This window comes from Hypomesus transpacificus, chromosome 18, assembly GCF_021917145.1.
Source record: "Hypomesus transpacificus isolate Combined female chromosome 18, fHypTra1, whole genome shotgun sequence".
Taxonomy (NCBI): Eukaryota; Metazoa; Chordata; class Actinopteri; order Osmeriformes; family Osmeridae; genus Hypomesus; species Hypomesus transpacificus.
The window spans coordinates 1,264,900-1,284,037 of record NC_061077.1 but is presented as its reverse complement, the minus strand read 5'-3'; the positions used below and the strand labels follow the sequence as shown (position 1 = coordinate 1,284,037).

At 48.8% G+C, this 19,138-nt stretch overlaps 1 protein-coding gene across 1 annotated transcript; it reads right to left on the bottom strand.

The window, feature by feature from the left end:
* Nucleotides 1–3,791: 3,791 nt before the first annotated feature.
* On the bottom strand, nucleotides 3,792–19,106 carry casz1 (castor zinc finger 1). The gene is made up of 9 exons (XM_047039288.1): nucleotides 18,901–19,106; nucleotides 18,338–18,460; nucleotides 17,793–18,149; nucleotides 17,206–17,404; nucleotides 15,910–16,081; nucleotides 13,588–13,736; nucleotides 11,901–12,132; nucleotides 10,151–10,477; nucleotides 3,792–8,919 (listed from the first exon to the last, which is right to left on the bottom strand). Exons 1-9 carry the CDS (start codon nucleotides 19,104–19,106, stop codon nucleotides 7,607–7,609), a joined length of 3,078 nt encoding a protein of 1,025 aa, XP_046895244.1. The 3' UTR covers nucleotides 3,792–7,606.
* Nucleotides 19,107–19,138: the final 32 nt, after the last annotated feature.

Sequence of the window (19,138 nt, the reverse complement as noted above, 5' to 3'; positions counted from 1 at the left end):
TTTTTAAAGGCCTCCAACCCCGGCCAATTGGGTGACTGAGGAGGCACATTGGGCAAGGAAAGTTAAAAGGGGTGTTGAGGTTGTTGTTGTTTGGTCTATCACTGTCACATGCTTAAAAATGACCCCAATGAGTCGTCTGCCTAGAATAACTGAGATGGTGAAAGGGTTTTAAGCCAACGTAAGAATGTTTTATGAATATAAAATGTTCAAAAAATGGATTAATCTTTCTATATTTACATATGATGTTGTACCTTAAGGTCAGCTAAGGTCACTTTTTAAAGAGGCAGAGATGGGTTTTTTCTCCACAGTATTCACATCATAGTTAGTTATAGGAGACTGTGCCAGCTCACAATGCTTTTACTGCTCCGACCAGCCCTGTCACGCGTGTTCCTGCCTCCATCACACTGCAGAAACAGCATGTTGAAACATTCCAGCTCATTGTCAGCCAATCTGCCAGGGTTTTCCCTTGAAGGAAAACGATCCCATTCCCCTCGGACTTACGTCAAATTAAGCAAATTTACAGCTTAGCACTTAAGAACTTCTACCTTTGCCAAGAAACCGACGCAAGCTCCCTGTACCCAAGTGAGTGCTTGGTGGCGCCTCAAGCGGAATGAGAATTTCTCCCTGCTCCTTGGCTATGGAGCCTGTGTGCGTGTGTTCGTCTATCTGGGCCCAGCTCCCTGCTTTTGGCCAGATAGTACAAGACGATTCAACACTTGCACTTGTGCAAAAAAAAAGCAAACCACTTGATACATAATGGGTCTTTGGCGAACAGCCGGGGTGGATTTACCGTTGGGTGGTTTTGTTTCTGGTTGCAGCTTCTTGGTGTTTGCTCTGCTGGCAAAGTCCTGTTCAACACTCGGGAAGACTCATTCGCAGCATGAGTGACAAACTTTCAGAGAACTAAAACAAATAGAACACTATGTTTGGTATTTCTTGGTAAACATTTATGTAACAGAGTTGACAGGCGTCTCACTTTTCCTAGTTTGTTTATAGTGCCACAGCACTAATCCTTTCCTTGGACACTGTTAAGGATTGAAAGACAAGGACGGCTCTTTATTTTAGAAATAAACACCCTTGCAACAAAACAAAAGGTACAGAAAGTAAAGGTCAGTGCTGGTCGCAGTTAAGTAGGACTAAAATACTTGGAAGCAACAGGGAAAAAAAAGTCTGCAATTCCAGTCTACGACCCAACGTTAAATACACAATAACTTTTCAGCAAAATTAATTAAACTTTTGGCATTATTAATGTACATGGTGGACAACTTCATCTGACACAAAATAATTATATAGCCAGTGTCAAGTATTTAGTATTCATTATCATCCCCTCCCATACACATACACCCCAGTGGCATTGAGATAATTAACAAAATGGTGTCTCGATATTTTCTTGCGTCTATGTATCCACAAATACAGACAAAATCTTTCTATTTAACAGATGGAATACAATCTACTGTAGTGATAAAATCTACTGTGACAGTACAATAGCCACATTTTTCTGTTTATGGGTTCAATAGAGGGTGTTTCCATATTTCTTTTCTTGCAGCTCCTGACAGATTGTATCCAGTTCTTCTAGTTTTTCCACAGAATGTTCTAGTTGAGCAGAGAACAGAATGTTCATCTCGGTGTTGCAAAAGGAAATGTGTAGAAAGGTACAGATTAACTACTCACATGCTCTCAAAAGAATGATGCTTACTGAAAAGATGAAAACATGTTACCCAACCTGAAGCTAAAGAGGAGCTGACCTTTGAATGAAGGTGTGTCAAAAAAAGAAAAATAAGAAATATTTTAAATTTTACCATATATGCATTTGAACTTCTATTAAGGCAATAAAAATACAAATGAAGAACCCCTTCATGATGGGTCATACATTTGTTAACGGTGGATGAGGTCACATGGGAGACCTAGTCAGGAAGCCTCAGTGGTTGCTATGGTGGAACCTTACAAACAGCATGGATTTTCTTGGTGTGGTTTGATTTAACTGTGGAAAGTCAAATAAGGCATAGAAATCTGTTTTAGCAGATCAGCATAAAACAGTGTTTGATGTTGGAAATTATCTCATCTTTCCATCAGGGATTCTTCCACTGGGGCTCATGGAGTCATTATTTTTGGTCAGTTGGAAGTACTCTGTACAGTACGGTTATGACATAACTGTAAACTTCAAGGATTAAAAAATATTTGATACATATCATAAAATGTCTGTCTGATATTTTCCTTTATCTCTCGTCGTTGCTGACACATCATCCTAAACACTTTATCGTGCCTGTCAGTGCTTTTCAACAACCTTTGCTTTCCGTTAGCATACGATGCCACACCTGGACTACAGATCCTCCCCAGAGGCCGAGCTAGACTCGCTGGTACTGTAGCGAGTCCAGCCTGGCCTGTGCAGGTACATCTGTCCAGGGTTGGTGCTTGTGTGTACACAGAAAGCAAGTGTACTGAGACCCACCATGCCTTGTAAGGCTGCCCTGCATGTCCCCTGACCACGTCTCCAGTGGTCAGTGTGTGAAGTGTTGTTAACGATAAATAGGCTGAATGTGTGTGTTCTTCTCTCGTTTCCCTCTGGGGTCTCTGTAACTGCAGCAGCTGCCACACACACACACACACACACACACACCAGGCAGCCTCCTTCTCCTAGTCCTGTGGCCAGGGGTCCTCTAAATGAAGGCTGTACACGTGCAAAAATAGATAAATGAACATCTATACCAAAGGGCAATGTATTAAAAGAGAAGAGAGGCAGGATAGCGGGGGGCAGTGGTGAGATAGAGGACAGGAGGCAGTCATTCTCACGATGAGAGCTTCATAAATGGTTTGATGAGTCCCAGAATTGATGGTCCGGCCAGCTCTCTGTCAAAACATACATGATATGATCTGTGTCAGCCGCAGTATTTCAGAGGATTTTTTTTCGTTCTTCCTCAGATAAGCATTTGCAGTAGTTCCTTTATAGCCATTACTAGAGGATGCAGGACAAGCAGGCTGAGAGGCCAAGGCAGTCAAACGTCCATCCATCTTCCCATTGTGGCCTCTGTCTTCAGACGCCACTCCACAAAAGATGTATCTTCATCCAGGATGCACAGACAAGGCCACCTGCTTTTCCTCTGCTCCCCCCCCCTCCCCTCCTCCGTCTCCTTCCTCCCTCGCTTTGTGAACTTAATAAAAGCCACCATTAAGCAGCGCTTCATCTGTTTGGGGCCTAATCTTGCTCTTACGCACCATGTGACCACATATGTGCAGCACACCTGTCGTGCTCGCGGCCCTGATCGCTCTCCCTCATCTCTCTCCCTCACCTCTCTCCCTCACCTCTCTCCCTCTCCTCTCTCCCTCACCTCTCTCCCTCACCTCTCTCCCTCTCCTCTCTCCCTCTCCTCACACACGTCCTGTGGGCACACAACCTGCTCCTGGCAGCGTGACAGACGTCAGGTAGGGTCATGTACACACACACACACGCATATGGACTCTCATGCACATGCACATATTTGGATCCTCATGCACACACATACAGACACACAGGAACACATATTAGGATTAGTGAATGCACACACACACACACACACACACACACACACACACACACACACACACTGGGACATTCATCTACTGTGTGTGTTCTCTCACACAGCTGGGACATACACACACATGCACACACACTTTCACACACACATTTACTCGTGTTGGTACTGTACATGCATGTGTAGCATTGTTCCACAAGGGACAAAGTACACAACTTTTCCCTGAAGAAGTAAGTGTCCTTAGTGAACCTTAGAAAAACACCATCATTGAAACAGGCCTAATTTTGTTTCATACATTTTTATTTCATTGAGTGAAAATCTCAACCCTTGCATAAGACATGCAGAAGAAAAGAAATGAACATAAATATAGCACAAAGGACTAAACAATACTAAATCCAAATGGATAATACGCAATTATAAACATCAGTGGTGAGCGCAGCAAATTCAAGTAATTGAGAGACTCTTTTTTTCATCAATTGCTTTGTATTTATACAATATAAAACTTTTGATTTGTCCCCCAGTCAGATTGTGAATCAAACCAAATTAGATGTGAGCACAAGATGGCTTTTAGTCCTAGAGTGCAATATATTTTACAAAGGCTAAAACTCAACTCCATTTGTCCACTACGCTGCTTTTTATTCTACTTCTCCAACAGACAGAATACATCTTCGTTTGTTTTCTTTTTGTTTTCTTTCTTCCAATTTTTAAATCATCGTTTACTCCGTTAATTAAAACAGTAAAGCGATCTGTCCGTGCTGCGGCAGCAGTCTATGCGGGATTTGGAGGTCGCTTCCGTCTGGTTTTTGTGTAATATAATTTTCATGTTTATTTTTTTTTTCTTCGTAGATTATATACAGGATGCCAGCTGGCTGACAGATGGTGATGCCTTTACCCATTTTTTTTTTTTTATATTTAAAGAAACATCACAAGGAAGGAAGGGGGCGTCAGCTGTGGGGGGCTGGTGGACCACTCTAGCAGCTCTCTGGGCGCCGAGGAGCGCTGGATGAGACGACAGAGTAAAAAAAAAAAAAAAAAAGATACAAAACCTCTAAGAACTTATGCCTCCCATTTCACTGTCATTGTAAAAGACACATTGAGCCCCCGAGTTAGCCTACATCCTCCTTGTGAGTCCCCAGGATAAACTCTGCATGGACCTGCCCTCACATCCTCACAGACCAGCCTTACAGAACAGCCCCGATCACATATTTTTTTGTTGTTGTCATTTCTTTTCAACTGCACATGTCCAGTTCCCCAGCTATTTCTGCATGAACCTGGATTCACCTCCCAAGTTTCTCGTCTGTCTCCCGTGCAGCTCTAAGAGGATCCAGGCCCTGGAGGCTGGATGCTGGGGAGACGACTCCCAGCCACAGCATGCCCACACGACTGCTGCTACAAGTGGTCCTAGTAGTGGCACCGAGACAGCAGTTCTTGAGCCTGGGCTGAGGAGCCTGGGGCTGAGGAGCCTGGGGCTGGGGAGCTGGGGCTGGGGAGCCTGGGGCTGGGGAGCCTGGGGCTGGGGAGCTGGGGGGGGGGGTCCCTGGTACAGCTATGGTGCTTAAGCTCCACTGAGCTAGAATCATGTATTTGAGCAGCACTCCTCAACCCCTCCGCATCACTACCCAGAATGCCCTGGGGCTAAAGCACTACTAAGCATATGTATCGTTATAATAATTATAGGTTCTTTATTTTCAACTTTTTACAAATCCTGCTATTTTACACACACACACACACACACACACACACACACACACAAACTGTATTCAAGTGCACAATGTCTCCCAGCCTTATAGCTATTTTAAAAATGCTGTCATAAAATTAAACAAAACAGAAATGACTATGATGCACCGCCTTGCATTGAGTCTGGGGAGACACTTGGAGACACACCCACAGCAAAATCAAGAATTCCAATGAATGAAAAACAAAAAAAATCACACACAAAATATGACAAAAATAATAATTATAATAATAATTAAACAAGGTGTTAAATAAAACCGAAACATTCATTGATAAATTCTTATCAGTGATTTCGTTCTGTATGAGTTTGTTACTTATTAACTGTTTGAAAATACAGCATTTTCTGATGCAAAAACAACAAGGTAAAAATCTGTCCACTGTGCACAGTGGCATTTCAAGGGCCACAATGTACAAATCTGTTTAGTCAACTTCCTCTGTGAATGTACCAAGGGAGAGAGAAGGAGATGACAAATAAGATCACGCACACAGTCAAACTATAGTGGGGTTATTTCCATTTTGAACTTTTTATTATTCATTTCTCCTTTTAACGGTTTCTTTTTAAAGGAAGCTGTTCATCGAAGAGCATTTTGTTCATATAGTTTTTTTTTTTCTTTTTCTTTTTTTAACAGAAGAAAATACTGTACAACCTTTTTTCTTCTTCTCAAACCAATATTCCCCAGGATCATCGACACACATACCTTCCCCTACAGAGTGACAATCTTTTTTTCCAAAGCCAGAGAGACCTCCAGAGAGATCACAATTATTATCTCTTCTCAGGGTTACATCACCATAACCCAGAGGGGAAGGTTTACACTAAAACCGTGTTCAGTTATTTTAATTTTTTTTAATGTAATTTTCCAGTATTGGAGCATTGCCATATTGTAAAGAATTAATTGAAAATCACAGTTGGTATTAGTGTTGTGAGGCAGTTCTGGTGTGCCTGTTTCATAAAACAATCATCCAATCACAGAAGAGGAAGGTATCAATTCTTGCTTTAAATAAATCACAGAACAATAGTTCTTTGTCACACTAACACAACTATTTGTGCATCAAAGCAAAGTGAACTAAACATGATAAAGCAAAAGTCCCTGTTAAAAGATATATCTTTTTTTCTTTTTCCTTTCAGAAGGTACAAATGAACCTAAAAAGTGCAATTACACCCTAGAAATATCTCATTGCAAGGTCACATAAATATTAAATAAAACCGTTACAATATAGCTCAACCACAACCATAGTGAATGGAAAACAAAATGTTGTCCACAAATCGTTTTCGTTGTCTATACATTTCAAACGTTAAACAAGCTCCCTGACACGGTTCCCTCATGTTTACTCATGTTTTCCACAGGCCAAACATCCCAGAATCGTCACCATGGTTCCCTCATCTAGTTAACCCTAGGCTGACCAGTCAGGTTAACTGCGCTGTGTGATGCAATCATAATGCAATGATGGTAGATGGTAACAAAAATATCTTTAAATACATGTTTGAATTTCTATCGTCCTCATTATCTATATAAAAGTGCGCTATACAAACACAAACCCAAAAGTTTCCTCGAGGATAAAATGGTACAACGGTATGCTTGGTTTTGGTGAGAACTTGTGTTTCAAAGCAGGGATGCAGCAGACCTCTGGCCCCACTGAGAGCTTATCTGGCAGGTGGAAGCGCTCCAGACACTACACTCCACTTCCTGGACACACAGCCTTTCTGATCACTTCTGGAGGCAAAAGTACACTGACAATAAAATAACAACCTTGCAAAGAGGAAGAGAGGGAAGGGTACAAGCACTGATGCAGACTCCCTGCTTAATAATAATAACAATAATCATAATCATAGTAGGATAAAACACATTCTGTATCATAATTTTGCGTCAGTGAAGTTGAACAGTGATTTATTTCCCTTTTTGGGTGACGAGGGTCCGGCAGTTTGTGGACTGCACCAGAACGCTTCCTTTGTATATATTGACGTTCACACACACTTACATATATAGTTATATATAGAGATTTCTTTTTTTCTTTTTTTTTTCGTGTTTTTTTTTCCACACACAAAAAAGTGAAAACAAAAATTAAATAAATAAAAGTCAAACATGCACGCACACACAAAAGACTGATGTGTAGTAAAATGTTTACATTGCTGCCCCATTTGTAAAAGAGGGCCTAATTGGTTTGTTTCTCTGTTCATCTTTTAATGCATAATTGAATTAATAATGTTGGTCATCTTGTAAACATCCTAATAAATCATTTGGGGCCGTCATTTCTTCATGTTGTTGTTTTCACGTTGTCATCCGCGCGTGTGTCCCTAACCATGATAAACGAGGCCACTTCAATCTGATGTTTGTTCATAGTAGACAGAATTCTTCACGTTCTGCTCATGCTTCCATCTCCAGCTTCTCCAGAGGAGAAGAGTCAGCGTGGTGGGCAGAAGCATCCAGACTCTCGCCATTGTCCTTGTCACAGTCTGGCTCCGGCATGGAGTCTTCATACGAGTCAGTGTTCATGTCCTCTTCTTCCTCCTCCTCCTCCTCTTCCTCCTCCTCTTCCTCCACGTGCCCCTCCTCCTCAGGTGACAGGTCGTCCTCCGCGTCTCCGGATGTCCCCGTGGTGATGTCATCAAGCGGCGCCGTCACGGCCAGCGGGGGCTTGGAGCTGGGCAGGGCCAGGGCCTCCAGCACCCCCAGGGGCCCCGCCCCAGAGTCCTGGTGCATCTTCTTGCTGAGGTCCAGAGAGTCGCTGAGCCCCAGCCCCACGGCGTTCTTCAGGAAGAACAGCGAGCTGCTGGACTCTGTGCCCAGGTTGAGAGAGCCGTCCAGGCTGACTGAGGAGGGCGGGTAGTGGTGGCCGTAGTCGGAGGCCATGCTGACCGGAGGGTAGAGCATGGAGGTGGGGGCGCTGAGGCTGTTATGGTGGAGGCCCAGGTGGCCTCCGGGGGAGGCTGGAGGGAGACCCATGGAGGAGGGGTGGTTAGCGGCCGACACGCCTCCCCCCGCGCCCCCCATGTGGTGCAGCTGGGCCTCCTGGTGCGGGGACACGGAGGGCAGCTCCCCGCGCTCCTGCTTCTCATGCTTGCGCTTGTGGGAGTCCATCTGGGACATGCCCACCACGGTGTGCTTGCACTCAGGGTAGGTGCAGTGGAAGTGGGAGCACTTGAGCTTGTACTTGCAGTCGGTCACCTCGCAGTCGGCGCTGGAGCTGAACTGGCAGAATCCGGCGGCGGTGATCACGTCCTGCTTGCCGTGGTGCTTGCGGTGAGCCGTCACCTTGGTGCTGTCGGTGCAGCGGAAGCCGCAGCGCAGGCAGTGGAAGTGGGTGCTGTTCCCCGAGAACTGGCAGTCTGGGAAGCTGCAGCTGAGAGACGACTTGAAGCGCTTGAAGTCGTCCAGCACCAGGTTGTCCACGCGGTCGTGGTGCTGGGCGTGCTTGTACATGTGCGTGCGCCCGCAGAACTTGTAGCCGCAGTTCTCCCGGGTGCAGTGGTAGTGGGTGACCTTGAGGGAGAACTGGCATCCTGGGTCCTTGCAGTCCTCGTACAGGTCGTAGCGGCGGAAGCCCTCCAGCATCATGCCCTCGTCCAGCATCTTGCGCGACGAGGCCGTCTTGCGGCGCTTGCCGAACGGCGACATGTCCTCGATGATCCAGAAGCGCTTCTTGGCGCCGGTCGCCGTGGGGATGTAGATGCTGTTGCCTGGAGGAGGAGGAGAGGGGGGGATGTTGAGACTCTGGACTTTCAGCTCTCACTGACACATCACCACGACAACAGAGGAGGGCGTAGGGGAGAGGGGGGTGGGCACTGACTAGACATCTGCTCTGTAGTGTCCTCCTTCCTAAACCCTGTGGTGGTCCCCCACCCAGCACCCCCAGACTCTCATGACTCTCTCTCCCCCACCCAGCACCCCCAGACTCTCATGGCTCTCTCTCTCCCACCCAGCACCCCCAGACTCTCATGGCTCTCTCCCCCACCCAGCACCCCCAGACTCTCATGGCTCTCTCTCTCCCACCCAGCACCCCCAGACTCTCATGGCTCTCTCTCTCCCACCCAGCACCCCCAGACTCTCATGGCTCTCTCCCCCACCCAGCACCCCCAGACTCTCATGGCTCTCTCTCTCCCACCCAGCACCCCCAGACTCTCATGGCTCTCTCTCTCCCACCCAGCACCCCCAGACTCTCATGGCTCTCTCTCCCACCCAGCCCCCCCAAACGCTCATGGCTCTCTCTCTCCCACCCTGCGCTCCGAGACGGGAGAAAGGAAATGATAAGATTCACTTTGCTGCTGCTAATAGGAACATGACACTTTTACTGGGTGTCTACCACCCCCTGGCCCCCCGTCCCCCCAAGGCGGGCGAAGGGGTGCCTGAGCCAGGCCCTCTCTTCCTGCTGCTTTACGAGGGGGGCCCACCCCCCGACCCCCCTGGCCCCCACGGGTCACTGCTAATGATGTGATCCGTGTTCTCCATAAAGTGCAGGTGATTAAAATAAAGAGGGCTGGCGATGTAGCTGTGCTAATGGAGGCTGAATAAGAGACCTGGCTTGGGGATACAGGTGCTGATGTTACAGCATCGTCTCCAGCGCCTCGTAAACCCCATCGCTGCTCACCTGAGCTTACCTGTCTACAGGCCCACACGTGACTACAGACTTACAAACATCTGAAGAACCGTTATACTGAGGTCAACAAATAAAAGGGTATCATGTGATCCACACTCCTAACATTCCCTGGCACATCTTAGTCACTACACACATCTTACACAGTCCTTGGACTCTAGTGAGCCGCGACGAGGTAACACTCTCTGTCTGCGTCATGCGTCAACAACAATCTGGACGAGGCCGTCATGATTAAACAGATTTAGGATGGAGCCTAGGAGTGTCTGAGCCAATGGGGAGTGACAGCCGCAGTGTTGGTTTGCGTCGGGGGTAAGTACCTGCTGCATCCTGAACTATAGGGACGTCATTTTTAACCGGTGACGGTGTGGCAATGATGGGGCTGAAAGCTGGCGTGTTGGTTGGCATGACAACACTCCGCGTGGCTCCCAGAGAGGCGCTGAGCAGAGAGTATGACAGACAGGATGGAGACAGGAGGTATGGGAGGGAGGGGAGGGGGGGCCGCAGGAGAGCCGGAGGGAAGGAGGAGGCCTGGGACTGGAGACCGGGATGAGGAGGAGGTGGAGGAGGAAGTGGTGGTGGTGCGTTTTGGGGTGCGGAAGTGTCAGCAGGGGTGGAGGGGGCGGAGGTGACGAGACAGCCTTGTCCTGGAGAGACAGGGTGACCAGGAGGAAGTGGAGGGGTAGACACAGGAAGAGGAAAGACACAGACAGGAAGTGGACACAGGAAGTAGACACAGGAACAGACAGGGAGGGAGGGAGGACAGAGACAGGGACCCGTTCACACAAGGTTGGGAGGTAAAAAAAGGGGAAAAGATAAGAGAATGATACAAAATGAAGCAGAATATAGCCCAACAGCAGCCGAAGCAACAACCATGAGGACGGGTTTATAACACCGTCAGACGAACAGTCGGCCAAATGTGAAAATGACTGGATTTGACCAGGACAAGAGGATTGAAGTGTTTAGATCAGGAGTTCAGTAGGGATGCGTGTCAGTCCTAGTGCCTCTCAGATGGAAGGAGACACACAGAGAGAGAAGTCTGTACAGAGTGACGTGCCGTAATTCAAGGAATTACTGAACTACATGAAGGTTTTATGTGATGAAGATGACCTGGGTAACAGTCTTATGTCCAGGACTCTGAACCTGAGTGCGGGAACGTTAATCTACTCTGATGGATTGGTGTCTCCTTTGTTATGGAAAAGTCAAAGCGTGTCAAAATAAAGAATGTTTAATGTGTTACAGATGACTATCCATTCAGGAAGTGGCATATTGGTATGACGTGGTGGCTGTGACAGTAGTATGGGGGATGAATGGAAGGCTTTACTTTCTAGTATGCTGGATACTACCACTGCTTCATCCTCACTAACTTATCATCTGAAACATGACTATCATACAGTACTAGAATACAATAAATACACATCCATTATACATGACACTATTATACAACATTTCATACAGTATATCTCCCCTAAATCCAACAATTGAACCAACCCTCTCCTCCCTCCCTCTCTCCCCCTCTCCTCCCTCACCTCCCTGTCTCCCCCTCCCTCTCTCCCCCTCCCTCACCTCCCTCCCTCTCTCCCCCTCCCTCTCCTCTCCTCCCCTCCCTCTCTCCCCCTCTCCTCCCTCACCTCCCTCCCTCTCTCCCCCTCCCTCTCTCCCCCTCCCTCACCTCCCTCCCTCTCTCCCCCTCCCTCTCTCCGCCTCCCTCTCCTCTCCTCCCCTCCCTCTCTCCCCCTCTCCTCCCTCACCTCCCTCCCTCTCCCTCTTTTCTCCTCCTCTCTCTCACCTCCCTCTCTCTCTCCTCCCTCACCTCTCTCCCCCTCTCCTCCCTCACCTCCCTCCCTCTCCCTCTTTTCTCCTCCTCTCTCTCACCTCCCTCTCTCTCTCCTCCCTCACCTCTCCTCCCCTCCTCTCTCTCACCTCCCTCCCTCTCTCCCCCTCCCTCTCTCCCCCTCCCTCTTTTCTCCTCCTCTCTCTCACCTCCCTCTCTCCTCCCTCACCTCTCCTCCCTCCCTCTCTCCCCCTCCCTCTCCTCCCCTCCCTCACCTCCCTCTCTCCTCAACTCACCTGCAGGGGAGCTGTCGTTGCCCACGGGGGTGCTGGTGCAGCTGCGGTCCTGATTGGACGATTCGGAGGACAGGCCGAGAGGGCTGGCCCCGCCCACATAGTCCATGTAGTCGTCGGCGTCGTCCATCATGCTGGAGAAGCCGGGGGTCATGCCAGCGTGGCCCCCCAGGGGCCCGGAGCCCACACCTGACAAGTGCTGCATGTCATCTGACCTCTGGGAGTGGGAGTGAATCTGTGGGGGGGTGGGGGGGGGGGGGGGGGGGGGGGGCAGGGGGGGATGGAGGGTCAAAGTGAGAGGAGAGAGGGAGGGAGGGGAGAGAGGAGGAGGGAGAAGGGGAGAAGAGAGAGGGAGGGAGGGGAGAGAGGAGGAGGGTCAAAGTGAGAGGAGAGAGGGAGGGAGGGGAGAGAGGAGGAGGGAGAAGGGGAGAAGAGAGAGGGAGGGAGGGGAGAGAGGAGGAGGGAGAAGGGGAGAGGAGAGAGGGAGGGAGGGGAGAGGGGAGGAGAGAGAAGGGGAGAGGAGAGAGGGAGGGAGGGGAGAGGGGAGGAGGGAGAAGGGGAGAGGAGAGAGGGAGGGAGGGGAGAGAGGAGGAGGGAGAAGGGGAGAGGAGAGAGGGAGGGAGGGGAGAGGGGAGGAGAGAGAAGGGGAGAGGAGAGAGGGAGGGAGGGGAGAGGGGAGGAGGGAGAAGGGGAGAGGAGAGAGGGAGGGAGGGGAGAGGGGAGGAGAGAGAAGGGGAGAGGAGAGAGGGAGGGAGGGGAGAGAGGAGGAGGGAGAAGGGGAGAGGAGAGAGGGAGGGAGGGGAGAGAGGAGGAGGGAGAAGGGGAGAGGAGAGAGGGAGGGAGGGGAGAGAGGAGGAGGGAGAAGGGGAGAGGAGAGAGGGAGGGAGGGGAGAGGGGAGGAGGGAGAAGGGGAGAGGAGAGAGGGAGGGAGGGGAGAGGGGAGGAGGGAGAAGGGGAGAGGAGAGAGGGAGGGAGGGGAGAGGGGAGGAGGGAGAAGGGGAGAGGAGCGGGGCAGTGAGAGTTGAGTAAAGACAGCCGGCTACACAACCCATGACTCCATACTGACGGGCTGTAATGCCAGAAAACACAAAAGAGTAACAAGGAAAAGGAAACATCACACACACACACTCTCACAAGAACACACACACTCACAAGAACACACACGCACACACAGGACACACCACTGAGAGTAAAGCAATGATTCTTCCAGAACTGCGAAGGTTACTGTAATTTGACTAATTACTGTATCTTATTATGGAATGACAGATGAGGGACAGGTATGTGTCACAACAGTTGTGATTATCTGTGATTGAGCCTCGTGGCAGATGAACAGATAACGTTCACATGAAGGCCTCACACATTTCAGCAGAAGGCGATAGACAAACGTGTAATGCAGGTGCAATATGCAAAACAAGACGAATAAACGCCATAAGGAAACTGCCAGAACTTGTCAGAGTGGAACAGTACAGAGAACTAAAAGGTCTCAAACCGTCCAAGGGAGTTGATGTTTGAAAACCAGATTTGAAAGCGAAAGGGGTTGAGAACTTTGAAAATGTATAAACAATGAAACAGGTGCTGTACTGTCAGAGATATAACAGCAGATACAGTAACAGAGAGATTTGTGTGGTTCAGTGTGTGTGTGTGGTTAAGTGTGTGTGTTTCTGTGTGTGTGTGTGTGCGCAAGTCTCACCTGGGACGGAACCCTGTCGAAGTTCTTTCCCAGCATCCTCCTCATGTGTTTGCGAGCGTGTGATGTCATCTGGTGCTTGAGCAGGAAGGAGAACTGGCACCCTTCTCGGATGCAGTGGAAGTGGCTGTTCACCTGGTTGTACTTGCAGCCTAAACACAACCAAGGAGGCATTATTGAACAACTCACTCAAAAGTAAAACAAAGCAAATACACCCCCCCCCTTACTATTTTATTTGTTCACATACAGTATATTTGAACAGAGTTCTTGAAGTTAATTTGACGGTCGTACACAGACCACAGAGTGTGCATCCTTCTGCAGGACTTAAAGGTGATGTCTGTATGTAGGGGCAGTTTCGAACAGAGAAGGAAGCCATCTCTGAACACTGTGACTGTCTGAGCAGGCGACAAGGCCAGGACAGGAGAGGTATCATGTTTCAAAGCAAGTGTATATGTAGGAGGGATATGAGATCATATGAGATAACTCCAGAGTCGCACTGAGCTGGTCTGACTGGCTCTGGACCAAACCTGTGGAGCTCTTTTATTACACTGACATCCTTGATTCAATTAGGAATTTACATAAATCAATTCTCATATTCCGGAGACCAATAACGTCACACACCCCTGCAAATCAAAGTAAATATACAATTATTCTCATATTAAATTCATTTTTCAAACTCTGCCCCCCTTTGTTTAGTTTTTTTTGGAGTTGCTGTTTTTTTCAAGAGAGGGCAGCAGTGTTGTGGAATTCCTATAATTTTTATGTTTTAATTTCGTGTGTTTTTAGGCTGCGGGTTTTTCTAATTGCTTTATGATTTCAAATTAAACAATTGCTTTTTCTTTTTTTTTCTCCGTTGAAGTTAATCAAATACCATTATATAAAAGCAGCAAAAAAAAAAAATTGAAACAGAAACATTCTAGGCAGGTGCTAGCATGCCAGTAACCATGGCACCCAGAGCAGCAGAACACAGAGGTTTATCACGGGCTTTTGTACATGTACTTTAAACACGCAAGTTGTGCAAACAGCAGCAACCGCCCTGACTTCAAGGGCCTTTGTGAGACAGGATCCTGGTAACTTCATCGTCCGTGTTCAGTTTAATGTTGCTACCATGGATACCACTGAACGCATAAATTCTTTATGATGGGCCTGCTAGCTTTGGTAATCCCTCTCAGTTTTTCCCCCCAAGCCTTGAACAATACAACAGGCAGATCAGTATGGGACCAAAAACAGCTGTTTAGGGGCTGAGCCGGCTTTTGTGTGTGTTCTGAAAAGCTTTAATAAACACCTGAGATCACTTGTGTTTCATTCTCATGTCAGTGACGAGGAGACACACACACACACACACACACACACACAGGCCGAGCCAGACAGACCACGTAATTAACAAACACACACACACACATACACACTTGCTCCTATCTGACAATATATGAATATAGCACAAAAAACCTTGCATTTATTTTACCATTTGTACATAATAGTGATATTCAATACAATTGTACAAAAACGTTTTGCCTTTATTAACAAGCTAAAACTAAACTAACACAGATATTGCTGCTATGTTTCTTTCATGGAGAGTATACAAACTGTACTATTAAACTGTCCTAGTAGGAGCCAGACTGGTTTTTATGTAGCGTGAATTGTTCTTGATAGCGTGACACAGGCTCTGACATTGAGGCTGGGTTCGTCTCTCTCTCTCTCTGTCTCTATTCCTGTCTCTCTCTCTGTCTCTCTCCCTGTCTCTCTCCCTGTCTCTCTCCCTGTCTCTCTCCCTGTCTCTCTCCCTGTCTCTCTCTCTCCCGTCTCTCTCAGTCTCTCTCTCCCTGTCTCTCTCCCTGTCTCTCTCCCTGTCTCTCTCCCTGTCTCTCTCTCTCTCTCTCTGTCTTTCCCTGTCTCTCTCTCTCCCTGTCTCTCTCCCTGTCTCTCTCTCCCTGTCTCTCCCTCTCTCTCTCATTGGGACTCTTTGCAGGTTCCACTTAAAAATCAATGTACATCTCTCCTGATTTCACACCCGTAACACATACATATCCCTCTGGTATCACACATTATCTAGAACTGGAGACAGGCGGGGGGAGACAGAGGGAGGAAGAGAGAGACAGAGGGAGGAAGAGAGAGACAGAGGGAGGAAGAGAGAGACAGAGCGAGGAAGAGAGAGGGAGACAGAGGGAGGAAGAGAGAGACAGAGGGAGGAAGAGAGGGGGAGACAGAGGGAGGAAGAGAGAGGGAGACAGACGGGGAGAGACAGAGAGGGAGACAGAGGGAAGAAGAGAGAGGTGGAACAGCCTCCCAGTCAGACAGGGAGGCAGGGAGGAGGGGAGGACTCACCCAGCCGGCCACACTCCTCTCTCTTGGTGAAGTACTTGAAGCCGTTGGCAGCTCGGCGCTCGGCCTTCTCGTGTTTCTTGACGTGCCAGGGCAGCTTGGTGGTGATGTTGGTGACGAAGTAGCAGCCAGGACGCAGACAGTGGTAGTGCCCCCGCATCCGGAACTCACAGTGCTGCGGACGAGACGTGCGCAACAGTCAGAACACTCAGAACCGGGCTGAGACCATGTCTCCTAGCAACAGTCAGAACACTCGGAACCGGGCTGAGACCATGTCTCCTAGCAACAGTCAGAACACTCGGAACCGGGCTGAGCCCATGTCTCCTAGAAACAGTCAGAACACTCGAAACCGGGCTGCGACCATGTGTCATAGAAACAGTCAGAACCAGGCTGCGACCATGTCTCCTAGCAACAGTCAGAACACTCGGAACCGGGCTGGGACCATGTCTCCTAGCAACAGTCAGAACCAGGCTACAATCACGTCTCCTAGCAACAGTCTGAACAGTCAGATCACCTGACAATAGTAGAGTTGTGTCATCAAAGCTGGTTCTAGCGTTCTAGGACACATCTAGAACGTTGTTTTCATATTTTACTCCACGGCTGAAGGTTTGAATGCACAATAGCCCGGCGCGTGCAATGTGAAAACTCATTGTCTCATGAATTAACACTTATTGCATCAGAATTACAATACAGTTCATATCACTGTCATGTGTTCTCTTTCTATTAAAAAAAGGAGTCAAAGTAGCCTGACCAGTTATCTCCCTGCCCTCCCCCCCCCCTCTCTCTTTCTGAAACCTGTCTGTGCTCCCCATCTGTCTGAGCCCTGTGCCCCAGAGGACTGGAGGAGGGAGGGAGGTTAGAGAGAGGGGGATTTTAGACACATTAATGAATTCATTTAGACGCTTTCCCTCCAAATACAGGCTCATGAGATACGACAAGGCACTGCCATTTAGCTTTCATTTGAGAAACATTTCCCCGATTTTTGCCCTATTCAAGACAGCCTTGTTTACTGCACGGGTGACAATGATTTATTGGGTAATATCAGCTAAATTGGCCTTTTCTGAGAGGAGGACGCGGCAGTCAAAATGACATCATTGACATATAAACAGACATTACTGGCTGAGTCGACCGTCTTTTCAGGGGAGATGGAAGACGAAGAGGAGTAATACTGAAAGCCTCCCGTCGAATAACCTCAAATACAGGTCTAATACACAACATACTTCATGCTTATAAAACCCCAGGATATGACAGTGCCTTTAGGCCCAAAAGCCTGGGGCTGGAGTTGGCAGAGGGACCCACCTGGTTGGGGCACAGGCACTGGAGAGAGTAGTAGGAGAACTGGTCTCGGACGTTGATCAGATTGTTGTTGGGGTTGATGTGGTCGAGGCAGTGGGACTCGGCCTTGCCGGAAGTCTTGCACACGTACTTGCAGTTCCCAAACAGACAGTGGAAGTGGAACTTGTTGGAATACTTACAGTCCGTGGCCAAACAGGGGTCACTGGTGAACCAAAAATACAGAAATAGGGTTGTTCAATACCTTCTTTTATAAGACAGGAGTCTGTGTCTTCACATTTCAAGTACTCTGAAACTCATTTCAATATCAGATAGGCTGGATGAGTACAGTTCAGTGGTAAAAGCGTTTGACTTACAGATCTAGATGGTTCAAAGAGGCTTCTAAAACAAATCCAAGATCGTGACTGGCGTGGGGGCCTACCTGACTATGCTAAGCTAAGCTAAACTATGCTAAACTAAGCTAAACTTTGCTAAACTAAACTATGCAAAGCTAAGCTAAACTTTGCTAAGGTAAACTAAGCTAAACAATGCAAAGTTAAGCTGCGTCTCCTGCAGGACCTAAAAGAGGGGGGGGCTTCATGTGAGTCTCTTACTTGTCCTGGAACTGCAGGAAGCCTGGTTTGACCTGGGGCTTGGCGTTCTCCAGGGAAGTGGTGGCCAGGGGCGAGTTGGCGGGCAGGTTGGGCATGGAGGCGGGCAGCTGGGGGATGCTGCCAGCCAGCTGCTTCCAGGCCAGCAGGGAGGGCGAGGAGCCATAGGCCCCCGACGACGCCAGCAGGGAGGGGGAGGAGCCGTAGGCCCCCGACGACGCCAGCGCCCCCACGTCCATGGAGGAGTGGTTGGCCATGGAGACGGGCGCGGCCGGCTGCAGGGAGATGCCGTCGCCGCAGTCTTTGGATTCGTTGAAGTGGGGCTCCGATTTGACCTTCAGCGTGGCTCGGAGGTGGAAGCTGATTGGGCGAGGGGGATAGCGGGGAAAACGTTTGTTAAGTCGGAATGACGGCGGAGTCGTAAAATGAACAGCTGCGAGAACACGAAATCAACAACCTGGAAAACGACCCACGTCGGGCTAAGTGAGAGAGCCCGTCACGACTGAGCGCGACCTTTGGTGTTAAAGGTCGAGGGAGTGGTTACTCACTTGGCGTGTTTGATGGCTCCGTCCACCGTGCTGAACAGAGCACCGCAGTCCTCCACCATGCAGTGGAAGTGCTCCTTGTGGAGGAAGTCACACTGAGCCTCGCAGTAGTCATCTGTGTCGAACCTTCACCCCGGGAGGAACACAGAACCATGAGCTCTCAGAACACAGAACCAGGATCTCTCAGGAGAACACAGAACCAGGATCTCTCAGAACACAGAACCAGGATCTCTCAGAACACAGAACCAGGATCTCTCAGGAGAACACAGAACCAGGATCTCTCAGAACACAGAACCAGGATCTCTCAGAACACAGAACCAGGATCTCTCAGGAGAACACAGAACCAGGATCTCTCAGAACACAGAACCAGGATCTCTCAGGAGAACACAGCCATGTAGAAGCCTCTCCCATCAAACTGTTTTTTTTCTGAATGAGTTTACAGCATTTAATTAGATAAGGAGGCAATTAAGACTGAAGGGGCCCCCGCAATCATTGAAACACAGAGCCCCCTCAACCAGTTAAACATCAGAAGTCAGTCTAGCCTCCCAGCTCCAGGTGTGTGTCACCTGCGTAGGTAGGTCCTCCACATGTCGCTGGGCTTGTCCTGGGGGGGTCTCTTCATGATGCGGCTCAGGTACTGGGCTGCCTCTGAGGTGTCAGCCCCTAGGCCCGCCCCCAGGCCCGCCCCCAGGCCCGCCCCCAGGCCCGCCCCCCCCTCCAGCTCTGTCTTCAGGTTCAGGGCGCTGAAGAACCCCGGGTTCACCTGTGACATCTGCAAAACAACAGCAACCTGCGTTAGACACG